Source organism: Priapulus caudatus, unplaced genomic scaffold, assembly GCF_000485595.1.
Source record: "Priapulus caudatus unplaced genomic scaffold, Priapulus_caudatus-5.0.1 Scaffold279, whole genome shotgun sequence".
Taxonomy (NCBI): Eukaryota; Metazoa; Priapulida; class Priapulimorpha; order Priapulimorphida; family Priapulidae; genus Priapulus; species Priapulus caudatus.
Window position 1 is genome coordinate 63816 of NW_014577340.1, and position 21664 is coordinate 85479.

The 21664-nt window shown below is 43.7% G+C and overlaps 3 protein-coding genes across 3 annotated transcripts in view; 1 reads left to right on the forward strand and 2 right to left on the reverse strand.

Moving 5' to 3' along the window:
* LOC106808457 (structural maintenance of chromosomes protein 5-like) overlaps positions 1-4840 on the reverse strand; it is a 16109-nt gene extending 11269 nt beyond the window's left edge. The window contains exon 1 of the mRNA XM_014811189.1: positions 4721-4840. Coding sequence (XP_014666675.1) covers positions 4721-4797 — 77 coding nt within the window. The 5' untranslated portion in view covers positions 4798-4840. The remainder of the gene's footprint in view (positions 1-4720) is intronic.
* A 500-nt stretch (positions 4841-5340) lies between these two features.
* LOC106808467 (vacuolar protein sorting-associated protein 45-like) lies at positions 5341-19077 on the forward strand. The gene is made up of 14 exons (XM_014811201.1): positions 5341-5515; positions 9840-10035; positions 10339-10418; positions 10766-10834; positions 11454-11591; positions 12795-12905; positions 13632-13766; positions 14261-14371; positions 15263-15430; positions 15968-16126; positions 16669-16776; positions 17121-17242; positions 17424-17555; positions 17925-19077. Exons 1-14 carry the CDS (start codon positions 5423-5425, stop codon positions 18001-18003), a joined length of 1701 nt encoding a protein of 566 aa, XP_014666687.1. The 5' UTR covers positions 5341-5422; the 3' UTR covers positions 18004-19077.
* A 195-nt stretch (positions 19078-19272) lies between these two features.
* The window catches only part of LOC106808469 (acetyl-coenzyme A transporter 1-like), an 8448-nt gene continuing 6056 nt past the window's right edge, over positions 19273-21664 (reverse strand). The window contains exons 6-9 of the mRNA XM_014811202.1: positions 21271-21455; positions 20849-20969; positions 20216-20416; positions 19273-19895 (exon numbers count right to left, since the gene is read on the reverse strand). Coding sequence (XP_014666688.1) covers positions 19737-19895; positions 20216-20416; positions 20849-20969; positions 21271-21455 — 666 coding nt within the window. The 3' untranslated portion in view covers positions 19273-19736. The remainder of the gene's footprint in view (positions 19896-20215; positions 20417-20848; positions 20970-21270; positions 21456-21664) is intronic.

A 21664-nucleotide genomic window follows, 5' to 3' on the forward strand; every position in this document is an offset into this window, starting at 1 on the left:
CGGCTTTCTGTAGTACCCAGAGGGCTTCGAGTAGTTAGTTCTACATAGAGGCAGCGAATTGGATGAAAAGGCGCCACGAGGTGGCGCTGTTCGCGCTTCGCGCGTATATCCGGGCTGCAGATCGTCTAGAATTTTAGAAATGTAATTCAAATCCTTCGCGAGATATTAGAGTTAGTACACTATCCTACAGGCCATAGCCGCGCGTATATATTAGCCTATGAGCGATACCGTGCGTATATTTTTGATAATTAAGTAAACCATTCGTGCTTTAATAAACTCAAAATTCACAGAGACCATAGCTAAGACATGTGTTTATATGTATCTAGAATTTTAGAAAATGTAACTCAAATCGTTCGTGAGATATTAGAGTTAGTACACTATCCTACGGGCCATAGCCGCGTGTATATATTATCCTATGACGATACCGTGCGTATATTTTTGGTCATTAATTAAACTATTCGTGATTCAATAAACTCAAAATTCACGTAGATTATAGCTAAGACATGTGTTTATATAAATGTATCTAGATTTCTAGAAATGTAGCTCAATTCGTTCGTGAGATATGAGAGTTAATACACTTTCATGCCGCCTATAGCGCAATAGCGTATGCGCGGGGGTGGGGGGTTAACAGCTGTATACAATGCGCCAGTACAGGCGGGCGCGGTTCGAACATTTAATCATCTGTAATTCACTTCTAAGGAATATCTACATTGGGCAGCCGCACCCCTCTAATATTTATAGCACTGCCATAGCCGATGATAGGCTAGAACTCTGCCAAGTTTGATGCTTTTGTCAGCTTTTAACAACGAAGATGATGACGTTACCCGGTTCAAAGTAGATTAGTTGTAGCGATGAATAATGAAAACTCCAAAGTCCAAGCAGTTGTGTTCAGCAAATAGTATTATTGTTTCTCAACCCACATGCGCGCGCACAGAGGCACGCAGCCGCGTGCCTCGCACACTCACGTCCGACCCCTCACAACCAAGAACCTTTTCTTTTTATACATTTCTAGCTGACAAAGAAAGTCGCGCGCGCCCGGACAACCACACCCGCTGCCCACATGCACAACAACTCCCTCTCAACCGTTTCGCATCTCCATCATCCATACTACATCAAACACGCTACCCCTGACCAACCCATTATGCAACCACAGTCACTACATTTCCAACTACTATTTGTAACATCTGCAAACCATACATTACAAGCTCTATAATGATCATGAAGCTAAGGGACCTGACTACTAGTACTAGTAGAGCTAGCAACGCATGCACATGATATGGATGGATGGATCACAGGCACTTGAAACGTCTCAATAAAAAAAAGAAGTAAATAAATACGAAATGTATTTACTACCAAAGTCTCAATGTTTCTCTACTCTATTTCGCCTATAATCACCTGTAAATGCCAGTCAAATGCTCATCTGCAACACACCAAGTACACCGCACGCTAGCTGCTGCACACTGACGCATAAATATATAGCAGGTAGGAAAGCGTGCTGCCAAAATTCGCTCGACGCTCGCTTGATTTCACACGAATACAACACAAACATTCAACCATTGAATTCTACTCCATCTTTGTTTCTATTTGAAGGGCAGTGTTCACTTGTTATAAAAACATACTGTCTGTCAACCCTTGCCTTAAGCCCTAGGAGGGGCAAGGCAGTTTTTAAAGGGCACATGAGAAATTGCCTTGGATTTTGCAACAAAGTAAAGAGCACCTAGGCAATTCTCTGATTTTTTAAGGGCACCTAAGCAATTTTCAAAATTTGAGAAGGGCACCAAGGAAATTCTCAAAATCTGCAAAAAAGTACACTTTACATACTCAAAATATGCGAAAAAGTACACTTACATGATACTACATTTATCTGTGCATGGGATTATTTATTATTGATTGATCATTCATGTGTTATAACTCAGCAAGGCCTAGACTTGTCATTTCTGGTAAAGTCTTGCATCAGAAGAGGAAGGGCCGCCATATCTGGCCCAAATTTGGGTTCGGCAGAGACCCTAGAACAGATTAGTGTTCTATTGTCTCTGGGTTCGGTCTGCACAACCGTTTCAGCTGATTATGGTCCATAGATGGCGCCCTTGAGGCGAAAAGCACACAGCCAATCCGCTTCCTCTCCTTGTTATATTTAGCTCCTTGGATCTCGTAAGTCGTATGCGGCGTGCGCCGAGTTGTGTTGTCGAGTTGTATTTTTATTGCCACGCAAAACACTGTGAGTGTGAGATTCTGCCTAAATTCTTTAAACGTTGCATTTGGTATGGACTCTCAGGAAATTATATAAACTTCTTGTTAGTTTAGGAACTTTAGCTAGGGAAGGGCACCGACAGCGGTTCCATAAAAAGGCACGGCAGTGGACTGCCGTTAGTGATGTGGGATTTTCAGGGGCAGCACGGCATGTGAGTAGAGGGCCCCGACGGCAGTCGCCATCGATCCCGTCGGTTACGGCGAGGGTTGCTGTCTGTGTTCGTAACCGAGCTGTGTCACGCGAAATCACACAAAGTCTGACAAAATTCTTGCGTTCGCTCCCGTTGTGCAGTTTATGTAAATAACTGCAAGTACAGGGTTATAGGCGGCGCACTGCATTTTGGAAAACTACCACGTAAGCTGCTTTCCAACTCCCGTACAAGTCTCGTCAAAGCTGCCAGTGGAGCGTTGCAATAATGCGGCGCAAAAACAAGGTTACGAAGAGCGCCGGTAGGCTTTTCCTGATTCCGACAGCCATTTACATAAACTGCGCAACAGGAGCGAACGCGCGAATTTCGTCAGGCTTTGTGTAATTTCGCGTGACACAGCTCGGTTACGAACACAGACAGTATGTTTTTATAACAAGTGAACACTGCCCTTCAAATAGAAACAAAGATGGAGTAGAATGGTTGAATGTTTGTATTCATGTGAAATCAAGCGAGCGTCGAGTGAATTTTGGCAGCACGCTTTCCTACCTGCTATATATTTATGTGTCAGTGTGCAGCAGCTAGCGTGCGGTGTACTTGTGTGTTGCAGATGAGCATTTAACTGGCATTTCCAGGTGATTATAGGCGAAATAGAGTAGAGAAACATTAAGACTTTGGTAATAAATACATTTCGTGTTTATTTACCATTATTTTTTTTATTGAGACGTTCAAAGTGCCTGTGGGATGGATGGTCATGCAGCTGCAACTTCTTGTTTATACACCGATTGACAGTTCCGCGCCAGTGTTCTGCGCCAGCAGTTTCGCATCTCCGCGAGAGCCCGGATGTGCGAGTAAACTCCGCCATGTTGTTTATCTCGATGCGTTATCTGCCTTGCATACGCAGGTCGCTCACCTTTGTGTCGAAGAACAGTGCATGTAGCAGGGAATAGAGCATCGATAATGGATGACCTGAGTGCAGGCCTCGAATTAAGTGACGAGAGGGGCAAGGCAATTTTTTGAGGGCATGTGAGAAATTGCCTTGAATTTTCTCTAAAATGGATGGGCACCGAGGCAATTTTAAAAGGCATCAAGGCAACTCTCACAATTTGAGAAGGGCACCAAGGCACTTTTGTAAAATAAAGGGAAACTCATAACAAATTAATACATCAACCTCTGCTAATGGAAGTACAGTAACAGGGTTCAACGTTAACTTTTTATTTCACTAGACCATCGGGCTAGTAACTGAGAAAAACCACTAGCCCTGACCCAGACCATTGTTATGAAAAACTTTGTGTCATCGTATGAATTCTACTAAAATTTCTCTAAATTTACTGCACTTAGCAAGCTACACACCGTACAGATCACAGCTGGCCATTCTTGCGCGAGCGTCGGATCCCGCGCTTTAAATCGCGCGCGGGCCGAGTCCACGTGCAGCATTTAAATATTCGTATTCTACCACGGGCATACACAGGCGCACGATTTATCGATCGTCTACTGGCAGCGGTTGGCAGCAAGCCACGTTTACGGTTATTGTTTTTGCCGGAGGGTAGACTGGAATCCGGCCTCACGCTCTGCTAGACAATGTACACGCTTTGCGACAAACAGTGCGACCGCGAACCAGTCTAGCCAGAGGCACCGACGGCAATTACAGAAAAGGGCAAGGCAGGTGACAGCCGTCGGTCGGGTTGGATTTTCAGGGGCAGTACGGCGATTGATAGGGGCACCGCCGGCAATTGCCGTCGGTGCCGTCGGTTAATTCGAGCCCTGCCTGAGTGACATGACACTTGATACATTTAAATTATGGTCAATGCATGCTCTAAAAGTCTTTCTTAAGCCAATACGATCCGTTTGAGCAGCCCTTCACACTACACGTAAACGCCATTGTGATTGTTCGCGCATTTTACTCGCAATTCTGGGACGGAAAATTCCTCCCGATCTTTGACCTTAGGCTTAGCGCATGCGCTGTGTTAAACTGTCAACCGGTGTATTTACATCCGATGTCGATGATGAACTCGATCCGTGACACCCGTTCCAGAGCATCCCACATTCAACAAACATCACTGTCATCAGTTCCAGAGACCACCATTTTCAAGTCTGAAATAGTTCCAACTTCCACAGCTCCCATTTTTTACTTCGCAGTGGCACCCCATGACAATGTGCCATTATGTGAATTTTGGGGTAAGTCACTACTAAGTGCCCCCCCCGGGGGGGGGGGTTGTCAACCACCGACGCCGTGCCTTGTGAAAGACGAGACGGAACCAAGATACTATTACTAGTTATAACTTACAACTTGACAAAGTTTTAGATTGAATATGGTTACTTACAGAAAGTTCTTCAGTTTTATCCTCGCTATAGACCCCTTATCCCCATTCTTATTACTCGCATTTTTACTCTTTGGCATGTTTACTCTGGTTTACTCCTGGTTTACTCGTGTTCGCGGCTATTTCCAGGAGCTTCTAAACACCGAAATCACTCGAAATGTAGACTGGTCCATGTTCGACGGTTTTAATCGCGTTACACTGACGTCAGTGTAACGCGAGTGTGGTGGAGCCCGTCTACTCGAAATGCCCATAATAAACACTCGAAATGGCAAGAAATGACTCGAAATGACTCGCAATGTTTCGAAATGACTAAAATTGCACTTCGGCCTTCTCTATAAATATACTTGCCTTTCGAAATGACTTGAAATTAAACTGATTAACTCTTGAAGATTCAAAATTACTTGATATGCTTCTAAATGACTCAAAATGGACGTAATTAACTCTCGAAAAGATTTGTTATGTTTTCAATCTCAAGGTGTCTAGGCCTAGTCGTACCAAATTTCTTCTTGTGATAGCGGAGACCTGTGTTCGCGCTTGTGAGAAGGGACGGTGACCAGTCTACCCGCGAGTAAAGTTTTCTCGCTCTTATCGCGAGATCACGTTTACCGAGAAATAATAACAAATGTACGTGCAGTACATGTGTATGCTATTTGGATCTGGATCACTTCAACCAAGTTCAAGTTAATTTTCCCGTTGTATTTCAAAATGAATGTGGTCGTCGCTGTAAAGCAATATGTGTCCAGGATGATTGAGGAAAGCGGACCAGGAATGAAAGTTTTACTCATGGACAAAGAAACGGTAACTTGAAGAAACGAACATGAGCGGTTTTACTCACGCTGATACGTAGGCCCTAGGCCCTACTGATGCCGGATGGCCGCCGTCACATCATACTCATACTCATAGTGATACTGATAGTGATAGTGATACTGTCTGATACCGATAGTGATACTTAGCCGCGCATTTAATATTTAACTGAATATGTCTAGTCACGATAACGAATGGTCATAACGCCCAATTTACATTGGAGCTTATGCACCTTTTAGAAGTTTGCGAGGTTTCTCCGGGCGAACGTTTATGCATTTTGCAGATGATCACCGGATCAAGGATACTTTGGGACCCCGCAAAATATGTTTTCGCATATAATTATGTGCTAAACTAATCAGTGGTGCTAAACTAGGCTTGGGCCCGCATATCTGCTAAACTAATCCAGAGAGACCGGGTACAAGATGGCGTTGCGCAAAAGATGCGTTATTCCCCGACCGCCGAGAGCGGTTAAGCCGCGCACTTCTGCGGAACTGGGCGCACGCGACCGCGGTTGTTGTATGTAGCATCTCGCGCTGCCTGCTATACGAATTCGCGCGCCGAAGGAGGGCGGGCGCGCGAATCCGTATAGCGGGAAGCGTAACATCGCGCAGTTTTTGTGAGAGGTACACCGGCTTCACTACGGCGACTTTGGGGGGAGGGCATTTCCTGCTGCTGCTGCTTTGCTGCTCCAGAGCCGCGCTGCAGCAGCTAGCAGGGACCAGTATTTGGTGCTGCTGCTGGTTTGCCATGCCAGCCACGCCGGCCACGCCAGCGCAGGTGCTCGCACGACGTGCCGTCGCCACGGGCAGCGCGGGGTCAGGAGGTTGGTCGAACAGCATTTCTTGAGGTTTCTTGTAGGAGTCACTACGTCTTAGCCATGAGGCGCGCCACCCCCAAAAAAGTTTAGGGGCCGTTTGGAGATGGCCTCCTGCCGTCCATCACGAAATGTCAGTTGGATTGCGCCCAGTTTTCGCGGAGTTCGTTTTCAGACCCCTGTCTAAGGTATCTGTCTAAGTGGACAAAAAGGGGGCGGCGTATTCGCTGTTGGGGCGCGGCTAAAACCGCGGCCGCAAGTCCGTCCAGGGTGCTAAACTAGGAGTTTACCGACAAATTTAATAGCAAAAGAAGTACTACTTTAATTAGGTTTCTAAGTAATCATGTGGTCTCTCCTAACACAAACACAACTCTGAGTGCTAGTTAACATAGACAAACACATTTATGGTAATAGTTGATCATTTCCAAAGGGCAGTGGTCATCATTGACAAATTCTGTGTAGGTGAATTTTCATAATCTGTGCTTTCGTGCCGCAAAGGTAATACTATACATTTATTTATTTTAAATGTAACGTGTACACCACGCGACCTGGTAGCGTACTAAAGTAAGATGTGCCACATTCTATTGCAACAACACAAGTGACAAGACAGACAGCTTATTGAACCCTAAAAAGACCCAAAGCGAAAAAGTTCTTATCTTACCATGAAAGCTACTAAGGTTTCAGATACAGACTATCCATGTTTGCTACATGCCTCCACGATTTCTCTTATAATGGTTTTAATCACACTGTCTGCTTGAGATTGCTGAGACATCTTCAAGTTTAATTGCAACTTCTACCTCAGTGTGAATGTGCCTTGGCTTTAGTTTAGTTTTATTTGAGCTTTTGTGAGTAGACTAAAAATAAGCGACAACACGTTACACGTGACAAGGTTACAAAATACTATTTTGCAATTAACTACACAGCTAGGTGATCAATTAGATGTGAGCACATAAAGTCTGAACCTAATCGCGAATTAGCCTGAAGCTCATCAACAGAAACATGCAAACTATCAATAAATTGCTCCCATGTTTGAATGCCATTGGCATTGCATGGAGATAAAAACCAAAATCAAAACAGGATAGTAGATACAGAGTGCGAAATTAACGTGAGTCCGTGAATAACGTGAGTCAAATACGCCCTGATTTTCTGTCGGACTCCCTGATTTGACATATATACGGGAGTCTGTGTGACTCCCTGAAAATTCTGCTATACTAACTAGTTCGTCCCAGAACACGCCCTCGCGGAATTGCCGTATTTTTTTTTAGCAAATGTCCAAAGATATTTTGGCAGACAAGCAACCGCATGAATCTTTAAAATAAGCACACGCATTATTGTTAATATCTTTAGTTTTGAACTTCAGACTGCGGACTCCCTCATTTTGCTGCGGACTCCCTCTTTTTGAGGGCAGAGAGTCCGCTAGACTCCCATGTTCAAAAGTCAATTTATAACCATGTAGATAGATATACACCCATTATTTTACAAAGCCAGCTGCCCAATAAAGTTGGAATAAAACACTGGACTGAAGTCTAGAAACAATATTATACTAGTTAGTCTTGAACGTGGATTCGCAGTATTTAGTGCATCTATATATTTTAATGACTGAAACAATGGCATAGTGCTGCCAAAATTCTTTCATAAAAATGATGGTAGATGGCGCTTTTGAAGGAGGCATTTTAGAGATTACGGATAATACTTTAAAAATAACAATTAATAATAATGGAAAACAATACCTACATAGTACAATACATTACAGTACATTATGGATTATATGATTTGAAGGAATCTTACTCTTAGCCAAACTGTTGAGAAATTTTACATAGGCCCATGAATAATTATGTGTAGAGATGTTAAGCCACGACAAACAGACCGTGCACCCACACGTATATCAGTTACAAGTAAACGAGAAGCCAAATTACGGCCCACAATCTGGTTGGACAAGGAATTTTGGTGCACACGGACTCTTTGGTGTCTAATAATTTTTTGGTCTACAAACTGTTTGTGGTGGCTAAGAATTTTTTGCATCCACAAACTGTTTGTGGTGGCTAAGAAATTTTTGGGTCCACAAACTGTTTGTGGTGGCTAAGAATTTTTTGCATCCACAAACTGTTTGTGGTGGCTAAGAAATTTTTTGGTCCACATTCTATTTGTGGTGGCTAAGAAATTTCAAGAAATTCATTATCTATCACCAAAGATTAATCATGCAAACAGACCAGTTATAACAGTTATGTAACAGCATAAGTATTGCCATTGCAAAACATGAGAACTTGCCGTTCATACTGCACAGAACCCAGAAATCTGTGCGCACAGCATTACTAGGATGATATATCGTCGACGTGTCGTGGGATTGCATGTCAGGCCTAGATGGTGCCTGGCCAAGAGAGGGCTCTTGGGTCGGGTAGGGTTGGAGGCGAGTAAACACAGAATAGTAGACATGTGAAAGAAAAGGAGGTGGGGTGGAAGTACACTATAGTTTCCATATAGTGAAAAGAATTAAGGAATTAAACAATAAAGAATTAAAGGCATACTAGGCCCATTGATTATGCAATGTTGACGAATGCTAAAGTAACTGGCACCTTGTGTAGTTAATAAGTACATAACCTTATAGCCAAACGCGTATTAGTTTGTCCAATATCACTGCTGGTTACATTACAAACAAGACGAAACCGGTTGTTGATATGTATCAACGTATCATTTACGTGCCGTAAATGTCATTCAGGAGTCAAGCGATGACGTAAACATTTGTGCGGCCTGTATGTTTTGGACGCCAGATGAAATGGAGGTGTCAGCGGTGTAACCACGGCCACGGACTAAACATGGAAATGGAGTAAAACACGCCTACTAATCACGGACGCACGTGGACAGCCCTGACAAAAAGTTCCTTATCACGAGCGTCCATGTTTACGAAATCACTGATGATAGCATTGCGTACGGCCGAGCATGCGTGCGAAAATGCCCGGTGCACTATAAATCTGTATCACACTCGCTTTGCCGGCAGCGGTTTGAAACTGTAAACAACTGATTTTTGGACTACGGATTTCAATTAGACATTTCTTAGTAACCAGCAGTGATATTGGACAAACTAATACGCGTTTGGATGTAAGGTTATGTACTTATTAACTACACAAGGTGCCAGTTACTCTAGCATTCGTCAACATTGCATAATCACTGGGCCTAGTATGCCTTTAAGCGAAAGTAGGTGGCAGTTGACCTGTAGATGGCAACACCATAGCATGATAGCATGTGACCTGCAATGCTGCTACTGAAACTGTCGACCGGTTGTTATATACCTTTTTGTGAATTGTTGTAGCGTAATGACATTGAAAAGTGTTTATTCAGTGAAATTGAGTAAATCACACTTGCGTAAGCACATAAATAAACATTTGGTTTCTGTAATCACACGAGGATATATTTACACTTTGAATTATAAATCATCTATGCAAATATTCTAAATACTGGGCATACTTAATTTGAATACATGACACAGTTATGCGTCTTCGCCCGCAGATAAGCATCGTGAGTATGGTCTACGCACAGTCGGAGATCCTGCAGAAGGAGGTTTATCTGTTCGAGAAGATTGAATCGGCGTCGCGCGAGTACATGAAGCATCTCAAGTGCATCTGCTTTCTGAGACCGACTAAAGATAACGTGGAGCAGCTCTCTCGCGAACTGAAGGATCCGAAATACGGCCTCTACTACATCTGTAAGCTGCCGCTCACACCCCACAGTGCATCGTCTCTTTCAAGCTGTGACGTCGTGCGTTGTAGGGGTTCATAGCCAATTCTCAACCGTGCACACGACTGACGTTCTCCTGTACACATGTTAGTACTTGTGTGTTATGTGATGTCATGGCGTTACATCGTGCTCAATTCAGTTTCTGAGAAGGATTGGCGTTGTTCGATTGCGTTTCTGTAATTGCATTTGCAGTAGCGTAGCATTTTGAGTAACGTATATCACAGCTGACTTTTAATCGTGTGCGATACGCATTTGCCCGTTTCGTTTTCAGATTTCAGCAATGTGATCAGCAAAGCAGATGTAAAGGTTCTGGCAGAAGCAGACGAACAGGAGGTAGTGAGAGAAATGCAGGTGAGTGTAACTATGACGGCTATATAAAGCCTGCCCGCGTAGCCTCCATTGTGAGTGATGAAACATTGAAATGCAGATCTGATAACGTATGACACACAGCTCTGAAGGCACGTCGGTTATCCAGCGTGCGCTAAATGCCTAGAGGAACCCTGATGAAAAGAGCTACATGTGTGTGGGTTTTAAGAGAGCAGGTACGATGTTGTCATTCAGGATAGCGAGAAGAATTGCCACCTCAAGTTGCAGACGAGAACGGAAATTTTTCTGGAGGCCTTTATACATATGTTATACGGCTAGCGAGATGTGATTTTGTTTGCAAACCAACTGGTCATTTTCTGTTTTGTTAACAGGAGTTCTACGCCGACTTTCTGGCTGTTGGTCCACACGTGTTCACCTTCAACATACGGACGTGTTATCAGGTATCGAGAACATCAGCTTCCGCGCGTCAACGTCATACTCTGGGGGATTTTAAACATTACCTAAAGTTAACTACCTGTTTTCAGATTGTGAATTTTAATCTCCGTTTGGACTGTGAATGGGTCTGATAGTCAGACCCAGATCTTGCCAAGATAAAACCCTGTATAAGTCACTATTTCTCTGCACAAAAAAACATGACTGTATCGGACTTGATTCCTGGGCACATAAAACCCTGCATAAGATAGTCGCTATTCTTCTATACAAAAAACATGGCTGTATCGGACATGATTCTTGCCCACACAAAACCCTGCATAAGTTAGTCACCATTTCTCTAAACGACAAAACACGGCAGGCACAGACCGTCTGGGAGACACATACCTTCACCTCGCTCGTGTAGTGGGGTTGGATCAAGGATAGTTTGGGACCCCTGCAATGTGTTTTAATCTGGTGTTCTAAACTAGGCTTGGGCCACGGGGTTGCCCCCCCAAGATGCATGAACCGGCCTGTTGACGACAGACTCGTCGATCTTAACCCTAACCCTCATCGTAACCCCAACCCTAACCCTAATGCTAGCGCTACCGATGGTGAGTGTGACACCCCTGTGTGTGATGATGCTTGCAGGGCTTCACGTGGGAGCCGTCGGCGCTGAGCAGGATCGTGTGCGGAGTGTCGGGGATGCTGCTCGCCGTGAAGAAGTGTCCGATGATCCGCTACCAGAACTCGTCCGAGATGGCGAAGAGACTCGCCGAAAACATAAGGGTGAGCAGTCTGTGACCGCAAGACGGGTTGAGAGATAAATGGGGGAGGGGGGATATTGTGTTCCGGGAGTTAAACTAATATAATAAGGCTTGAAGAAAATATGAGGGTGCTACTGTGAGATGGAGTCTAACAACTAAATGTAAGTACGTGAGGGTAAAACTAATTGAAGGATGTAATTAGGCTTGCGGAATGCACAAGGGTGTGGACATGGTTTTTAGCTCGCCTTGACATCGTCAAGATGAGCTATTGCCATGGGGTGTCGTCCGTCGTACGTCCGTCCGTTCGTCTGTCAACATTTGGCTACGGTCAACGATAACTCAAGAACCGTTTGACCCACATGTTTCAAATTGCATACAGTTGTTACTCCTATGGGAGAGATTTGAACGTTATATTTTGGAGCACGCCCAGTCGACCTACTTTCGAGCCACGCCCACTTTTTGGCAAAAATGAAAATGGTCATCTAGATTCATTCGATTTTATTAAATTTTGGTATATGAATGTGTAAGGCTAGCCCCAAAACGGTTGTTACTCCTATGGAAGAGATGACAACGTCCTATTATGTTTATTTCGTCTAACTGGTCAACAACTCCATAATCATACCTATATTTATACGTGTAATATTGTGTTTTAGATTCTTCGTTACAGTAATTTGACTGGAATATTTTATTGTTTTTATTTGCGCGATATTCGAAAACCAACATGGTGATCATTTAGGCGTAGCGCCATCTCAGATTCTCTCGTCAAGATTTCAGACTTTCAGATCTGAAACATTTATTTTTGCATCAAAACTTATGCATATATATCATTATCAAGAGTATATAATGGGAGATATGCTATACAATGGGAGTTCTCCCAGATATACTCTTGCTTTATATATCCCCCTTCCCTCTTCTGTCACACCCAAGGTGAGCTACAGTACTAGTGTCATTGACACTTTCATTTGGGTGAGAAGAGAGCATGTATGTGTGGTGTTGTATTGTATGGGTATGCATGGTATGAGTGTATATGTAATGCTAGTGTAGTGTTACACCTACAAAATACATCGGAGAAGTCTAACCGGGTTATGCCAATATGCCATTCCTTCTACTGTTACGATGTAATACACTGTGGCATGTTGACTGTGTTTGAAACCGCAGTCGTTCCTTTAATACTCTGGTGAAAGAGAGTCGATCTCGCTCCTCATGTTTCATTCATGTTCTGCAGCAAATGATAAACAGAGAAGCGGCGCTGTTTGACTTTCGAAGGACAGATGTTCCGCCGATCCTGCTGATCGTTGATCGCCGTGACGACCCCATCACGCCTCTGCTCAATCAGGTATGTTCCTTGCTGGTTGCCACGGCGATCCCATCATGCCGCTGCCCAATCAGGTACGTTCAACAATGGTTTCCGCGATGATATTATCCTGCTGGTGTTCAGCCTCATACGCTTGTTGTTGGTTGTTATGGCAACTGCCATCCTCCATTGTTCAACCAGTGATGTTGCTCATTTGCTGCCATTGCAACCCTCTCGTGTTGTCCTCCATCTTCCGCGTTCTTTAGTGGGTTAATCAGCATGGGTATGTAACACACGAGCTCGCTCTACTGTGTGTGTGTGTGTCCGTGCACGTGTGTGTGAGTGTATGTGTGTGTGTGTGTGTGTGACTGTCGGTGTAAGTGCGCATGTGCGTGCGTGTGTGTGATCGAGTGCGTGCGTGCGTGTGTGAGTGCATGCATGTGTTCGTGCGTGTGCGTTCGAGTGCGTGCGTGCGTGTGTCCGTGTGTGTGTGATCGAGTGCGTGTGTGCGTGGGTTCATACGCGTGTGAGAAAAACCGGTCGAGCGTCGCCCCGACAGCATAAGAAACGCGCCTCGCGCTCGCGCGTCAGTCGCGTGGCCGCGTGCTTCTACCGCGGCGAAGAATGACGCACGCATGCTCGTGTGTTTTCTCCGCGCTGCACAGTGGACCTACCAGGCGATGGTGCACGAGCTGCTCGGCATCACTCACAGTGTGTGCGTGTGTGCGTGTTTTACTTGTATTTTTCTTTTCTCTGCGCGCTGCACAGTGGACCTACCAGGCGATGGTGCACGAGATGCTCGGCATCAAGAAGAACCTCGTGAACCTCGCCGGCGTGCCGGGAGTCGACCGCGACCTTCACGAGGTCGTGCTGTCGTCAGAACACGACGAGTTCTACGCGAACGTACGTACTGAAGGATCGTGAACGATGCAGGGAGGAACGCATGGCGAGAAGCAATTTTGTTTAAAAAAAATAAATTAGAATGCGTTTTGTTGATGCCAGAAATGCCGGGTCTAGGGTCGGTAACTTTCGAGCAGGACTGGTGAATTTTTTATGGATTTCACTTTGGATTATATAATAAAAATGTTTGAAATCAGGATTAGCTAGATTTTCAGGCTTATTTCCTGTGTTATTCTGTGTTACTCTACTACTGCATTGTATGGTTTTTTGCTGATACTGTCAGCTTGTGAATATTGAATATATTATATATATATGACCTATATCAATTGCTGACAGTCGGTTTGTGGGTTTTGTTAGTTGGTTTCATTGAGGAGTGGAGTATTGCAATGTAACAATGTGCAGTTGTGGAATGGCCTGCAGATCCACAACAGCACATTGTTAGTAGTATAGGCTTGTTAGTACCGGAGCTTTAGCACGGATTGTTGTTTGGCTTCCAGAATTTATACAAGAACTTCGGGGAAATAGGGACGAACATCAAGGAACTGATGGAAGAATTTACGAGAAAATCTCAAAGCCAACAAAAAGTAGAATCTATTGTAGAAATGAAGGTACGTCGTCAGCGGATATATTCGAATAGCTTACGCGTAACTGTAGCGACGAAAGAACGCAAGAACGATGAAAATGATATCGTGTTTGACCGTTAGGTGTTCCGAGTAGTCGCTAACTTTCATTCTAATTTTTAGCTCACCTTGACATCGTCAAGCTGAGCTATTGCCATGGGTCGTCGTCTGTCGTACGTCCGTCCGTCCGTCCGTCAACATTTGGCTACGGTCAACGATAACTCAGGAACCGTTTGACCCACATGTTTGAAATTGCGTATAGTTGTTACTGCTATGCTCCCATATTAAACGTCCTCTATTTTGGAAATGGGAATTGCCATTAGTCAGTTCAGGTTCAACGGATTTTTCACTTTTTTGATATGTGAATGAATAAGGGCTAGGGGTTTTGATATTTAAAAAAAAATTATGCAAATTAGGTAGGGTTTGGCAATTATATAGCATATTATATAGACACGCAGATAACAAACAGTCTGTGGTGTCACACTCGTCTGGTTCGTTTTACAAGATTTCATTGACAATATCTTTAATGCAAAATTCCTGCTATGAACATATTATGATTTATACTATTATTATTATGATATAATGATTTATGCTAAGAAACATCAAAGCGGGTATAGCGCCATCTACCGTCACAAATTGTGATTCATTTTGGTTTATAAATTATTTATAATTTATATATAATATTATTTATTATTTTCACATGAAAAATTACACATAATTATCAAGAGTATATAATGGGAGTTCTCCCATATATACTCTTCGTTTCTATAATGTACGTCGATGGTTGCTCAATTAAAACTGACTTCTTCTCACTCACTCATTTGTGTCCTTTTTTGTGGTGATCTACAGTGTCATTGACACTTTCATTCATACTTGCAGGCATTTATAGAGAACTATCCTCAGTTTAAGAAGATGTCAGGAACGGTATCGAAGCACGTGACCGTGGTAGGGGAACTGTCTCGGCTGGTGGGAGCGCACAATCTCATGGAGGTGTCGGAGGCAGAGCAGGAGTTGGCGTGCCAGAACGATCACTCCCAGTCACTTCAGGTTTGCCACCCCTCTGTCAATAAACTGGTCAAATATGTTAAATAAGCTCACCTAACCTACAATCATATATAGTCTCGAGCGCCATGTATAACACTTAAGGAGCTCGATACAATATAATCATGAGTAGATAGCTACAAACGATATAAAATAGCGATTACTTGGTTGTAAAAAGCCGTAAAGAACTTGTTGTCACAGGGGTAAGAGTTCAATGCTAGCGACCATCCCCCGCGGTAACGTGGCGAGCCGCCGGATACCCATGAGAAACCAGTCGCTTGAAATTCAATTTGCATTTGGTGTGTTTTCCTCCCCCGGCAATGTGAAGCTCAGGGACTGAGCATTTTCAATCCCCCACTCCCGTTTAAAAAAATCAAAAAGCTGTTTGGCAGCGAAAGAAAAGCCGAGCGACTTGCATCTTCGCCGCATTATTTTTTCTTCTCTTCTCCGTTTTAGACAATCACGAAGCTGTTTGGGCAATGTAACGAAAAACCGACTTGCATTTTTTGCCTTCTGAATATTCCCCCCCCCCGCTCGTTTTAGAAAATTAAGAAGCTGTTTGGCAGCGAGAGACTGAGCGACCTTGACGCGGTACGGCTCGTCATGCTCTACGCGCTGCGCTACGAGCGCCATAGCAACAACGACATCGTCGGCCTCGAAGAGATGCTTCGCAAGAAGGGCACGCCCGAGAAGCTGACAAAGGTAACGAGGGCAGGGTGGGGTAGCTAACGAAGGTAACGAGCGCGGGGTGGGCCAGCGTTCCTCCTCTGCGGGCAACGGTGGTCTAACTAATGAACGAATGTACCGACTGAGCGCGCCGACAGGGGGGTTGATAGCTGCAGCATCCCCCTCTGCGTGCGACGATAGTCTAATGAATGAACGAAGGTAACGAGCGCGCGAGCATGTAGGCAATGCGGGGGCCGTGAGCCGCAGCATTCCCCCTGTGCGAGATGACAGTAGAACGAACGAACATTTGCCACATGGTGAATGCCAAGCGAATGGTGTGAACACTGCACCGTGGCGAATGCGTGCAGGCAGCGTAGCAGATGCATATAGATAGTGCGCATGTTTGAGATGGGCGTGCGCACCCATAGTTTACATTACTTTGACGATTTGCATTGGTTTCGTTTCTATCGGCGTCGATGAACGTTTGAGATAAACACTGCACAGTTGATTGAAGAACTCGTTGCTCGAAGTCGTTATCGATGAGGAGTAGTGAAGTACAGATGTTTGGTTTTTCGTAGATGGTACGGGCGATCCAAGACTTTGCGGGCGACAGCATTAGGAAAGGTGAAATGTTCGAGAACGAAGATCCCATAGCTATCACTAAGAAATTCTTCAAAGGATTGCAAGTGAGTAAAAGTTGTTCTCATGTGTAAATTCATTTGACGTATGATGTGCAGTTTGCTATAATAAGTTAAATTATAAGTTGAATTTTAAGTTATTTAATTACAAGTTTTTTAAGCTATTTCTTGAGTAAGTTTCTTACGATTTTGCCTGAAAAAAATTAAGATATTGCTATAACATGGAAAATATGGAGCAGAGGATCGACCTGCCTCGGTGTTGTACATTAACTAACTAACATTGCATTGTAAATGAAGCTACATGCTAATTCTTGATAGTCTGTAAACGTGTCAGTTATTGTAGCTGAATTAAGCGGATTGCAAATGCTACATTGTACGATGTTTGTTATTAGGGAGTGGCTAACATCTATACACAACACAAACCTCTACTAGAGGCAACCCTAGACCAACTGATAAAGGGCAAGCTGAGGGAAGCACTCTACCCATATTTAGGCACAAATCAATTAAGGGAAAGGTAAGTCCTACATGTGGTTTCCTCCACTGAAAATGTCATTTACCCGTATCGACATGTCTACCTGCATCAATATGTTGTCTGGAACAAATATGTAAAATGTTACACATGTCTGTATATGTTGTTTTCAGTATGATGCAGCTGATCCAGTTCCTTTATTTTCGATCGATTTTTTTATTCCCAGACCTCAGGATATTATAGTGTTCATGATCGGTGGCGTCACCTATGAAGAAGCTCTATCCGTACACAACATGAACAAAAGCTGTCCCGGTGTTCGCATCGTCTTAGGGGGCAGCACTGTTCACAACACATCGAGGTAAGCCATGCAACCTATGCTTGAAATGTAAACGTAGCTCTTGAGGCTTCTTGTTGAAAACAAAATTAGTCTTTTCCAATTAGTCTTTTCCAGTTAGTCTTTTCCAATTAGTCTTAACATGAACTTTTTATTGTACACCAAACCTCTATGCACTGCATGTAAGAAACTTGTAACTTTACCATGTTTCTGTCGATAGTCTACAAGAAAATTTAATGCCAAGACTAATGTTAATACTAATTTTGTTTCTGACAACGGGACCAAGGTAGTTGGCAGTTCGTCGAGTAGCGAGACAATTAAGTGCGAGTAGACGTTGCAGCTACGTTTGTGCAGCGATGATATTAACCACAGCTCATGTTTCGCTCCTTCTAGTTTTCTGGACGAGGTATCGTCGGCGACACCTGGTGGCTATCGTTCCCGCTACCACGGCCCACGGACTCACCGGTCGTAATACGGCCGAGCGTCGTCGCTCCCTTTGTCTCGTCGATCAAACGCCAGTTACGTGTGCAGGTATCATTAAGATCGATTTAGTTTCTTCTCGTCGCTGCTAGATGGCAGTACTTGTTTCACACCCCGACTTTGTTTTGTACGTTGGTTGCTTTAATTTTAGAGCAGCAATGACACAAACAAATCAACTTGCATTGTTTGCATCATGAACATATACAAACCCACGTTGAGTTGTTCATGTTTCCATATAATAACACCTCCCCCAGAACTTTCCGTATTCGGTAGGTCAGTGCCGTCCGTAATCACGAGTACATTGACTGTTTTAATTCGTTTAATTCAGCGAATACAGTTGATGATTTCTTGCTTAGAACTGTATTCGTTTAGTACCTAATGCAAATTACTGAAATTGGTGATTTCGAAATGAGTGTATTCCATTAACGTGTTCAGTTATTTAAGATTTCTTACCCAAATAATAGCTGAATTTTGTACACAATACACACACATACGAAGATATGTATATGTAATAGCCATGTATATATACACATATAATAGTAATATATATATACACACAAGTATAAGTAATTATAGTAACAGTATAAGTAATAAATGTACTTTGGAAAACTTCTGAATTGTGACGTGTGTTGTGATGTGTAAGCCAGTAAGGTAAACTGACATGTTCTAACATTCCATCGATGCTAGCAGTAGAAATATGAAGCAAGTAGGGTACGTTGTGTGAAACCAAGTACTAACAAGTAAAGTTGCCTTTGTCATCTAATAAAGAAAGTTGGGCATTATATCTGGACACTCACTGTATGCCTGCCAATGTTTGATGGACGGTATAGATAAGTCATCTCTAGCATAAATGTGTCGGTGAGATTGTAAAGTGAAATTGTAATCGGCGTAGAAACGTTTGTGATGTTATTGAACTGTTTTCTCATCTTGTTGTTGCTGACACAAGATTCCATTCTTTGAGCTGCTTCACATATGGCATCTTTTTGAGTATATTTAAAAGTTGGTTGTAAATAAGTCTGATAATTGTGATTATTTTTGTGACGTGATAAATACATTGTAAATGGCATACATCTGAGTATCACTAGTCGCTGCAGATTATTGTACAGTAACCACTTATGGAAGTGATGTTTATTGAATAGATATCAAATTATTCCCCCAAACCATAAATTATTATCAGTATCATTTTAAAATGAGTAAACGAGCTTCGCTAGCTATCGTAATGTCTCTTACATTACCAAATTCATTCGAAATCAGTTAGAACTATACATATCAATCACCAAGTATTTATTCATATTCTAACATATTTTCTCTGCACCCGTTACCTTGTTGATTTGCATGATGCACAGCTGTCATGGTTTACTTTACACGTGCACTTTAAATGCAACTGACGTAGACATTCGATTTTAAATTAATGGAAATTTGGTCCGCATATAAAACTAAGTACCGGTAACACTCATAAATAGAGCTAAAATATCATACATATCAGGAGTTCATCCTAGGAAGGATGAGGGTAGATGCTCCTAATCATATATATATAATATATATATCCTTAACATATCTATACTCTATAAAGGAAAACAACATATAAACAAACAATCATTGTGCCCATATGAGTAAACGTCGGTGGTTTCACAATCGGCGGATAGATGGCGCCGCCTCACAATTTACACGTGACCAGCTCCGGCAGGCTGCGGACAGTACGTAACCTCTCCTGCGACGCTGGTGCTACGCCACCTTCCACGCGCTCATCGGTAGGTTCTGTAGCTTTCGGACGGTTCCTCCCCTTAGCAGCAGCCAGGCGAATCCCAGCAGAACGCAGACGAGCGACTCCACGTAATAGCCGTCGACGCTCGTAGTACACGTGCCGCCCCCTGCCGCGCATTCCTAAGGCAAAGTGAGAAACGACGATCCGTTACTTTCGTTGTCGGAAGTTTGAAACGCCGGGGGAAGCGAGGCCCGTAATTCGGTTAGTCTGAATGACTTTCATTGGCCAGACTGACTGGCTATATTATCTCTTCGCGATGTGCAGATATATCAAGGTCACCTTCAAGTGTGACCTTCCATCGATAGAGTCCATGGTAGTAAATGAAAGACCCCCATAAATAGTTGACGTATTTCCGATACTTCTAAGCGACTCCCCACCTCACCGCAGGCTAACAGGTGATAGAATTTTTGACAGCCAGTAGAACGACGCGACTACCCACCTCACCGCAGGCCAACTTCGGGTCGGCACTGCAAGATTTCCACGTGAGTTCGTCGACGAACCACAGCGCGACCGTCACCGGCCAGTTTCCGCCGAGGTTGGACACGGTGTTGAGCAGCGTCATGTACGTGCCGCCGATGGCCGGGTCGCTGACCTTGGCGTGGAACGCCATGATGGCAACGAACATGATGTACAGAGCCACCTGTCGAGATAGAAAGAAAATTGTTCGTTTTATTCATTCATTTGTTCATTCATTCGTGCAAGCATTTATTTATTTGTGCAGTCATGCATGCATTCATGGATTCATTCATTAATTTATTCGTGTGTTAATTTATTCATTCATGCATGCAAGCATTCATTCAATTATATGTGCAGTCGTGAAGTCATTCATTCATTCATTCATTTCTGCATTCATTGCGATTCATGCATCATTCGAAGATTTGCACGAAGAGCAAACGTCGTTTTTCTGTTCAACCACAGTCATTTTTGACGTCTATGCGTATACGTTAAATAATGCGTACGTACGTTTACGTTAATAAATGATCACATGCACTTGCAGCCTTCTGTTCGGTCAGAAACTAGATGTGAGGACAGAATGACATGGGTGTGATGACACTGATGTGGGTGTAAATACCTGATGGAGACCGTAGGTTATGAGAATGATAGCGTAGTAATAGAGGGGAAACTCCCCATCAACTGCGTGCATCTGTTGTGTCCAGTACACCAGGACGGCAAATATCAGTCCCATCAGTAACCTACGCACAATCAAATATGTAAACGAATGCCTGTGAACTACATACCATCAAATAGAAAACAAATACCTGTGAGCTACATACCATCAAATAGAAAACAAATACCTGTGAGCTACATACCATCAAATAGAAAACAAATACCTGTGAGCTACGCACCATCAAATACGTAAACGAATACCTATAACCTACGCACAGTCAAATACGTAAATGAATATCAGTAACCTACGCACCCTCAAATAAGCCAAAAAAATTACCTGTAGCCTACGCACCATCAAACATGTAACCACATGACTGCGACACTCACCTCCACGGCATCGCTTTCAGCCAGAAGCTGAGCGGCTGCGACCTCGTCACGTACTTGCTGATGACGAAGGGCAGGATGATCTGCAGCGGCACGACGGGAACGCCAAGCAGAGCCAGCTTCTCCTTCGGCACGCCCGCCTCGATCAGCTTCAGCCCCGTGACGGCGTCCGCCGCTGCGAAGCCCACCTACGTGGAGCAGAGAGGAGGAAGCTGTAGATCATAGAGCATCCCCACAACTAGGAAGACATCCTGGGTATCAGGGAGGAAGCTGTAGATCACACAGCATCCATGACTAGGCAGCTATCCTGGGTATCAGGGAGGAAGCTGTAGATCACACAGCATCCATGACTAGGCAGCCGTCCTGGGTATCAGGGAGGAAGCTGTAGATCACACAG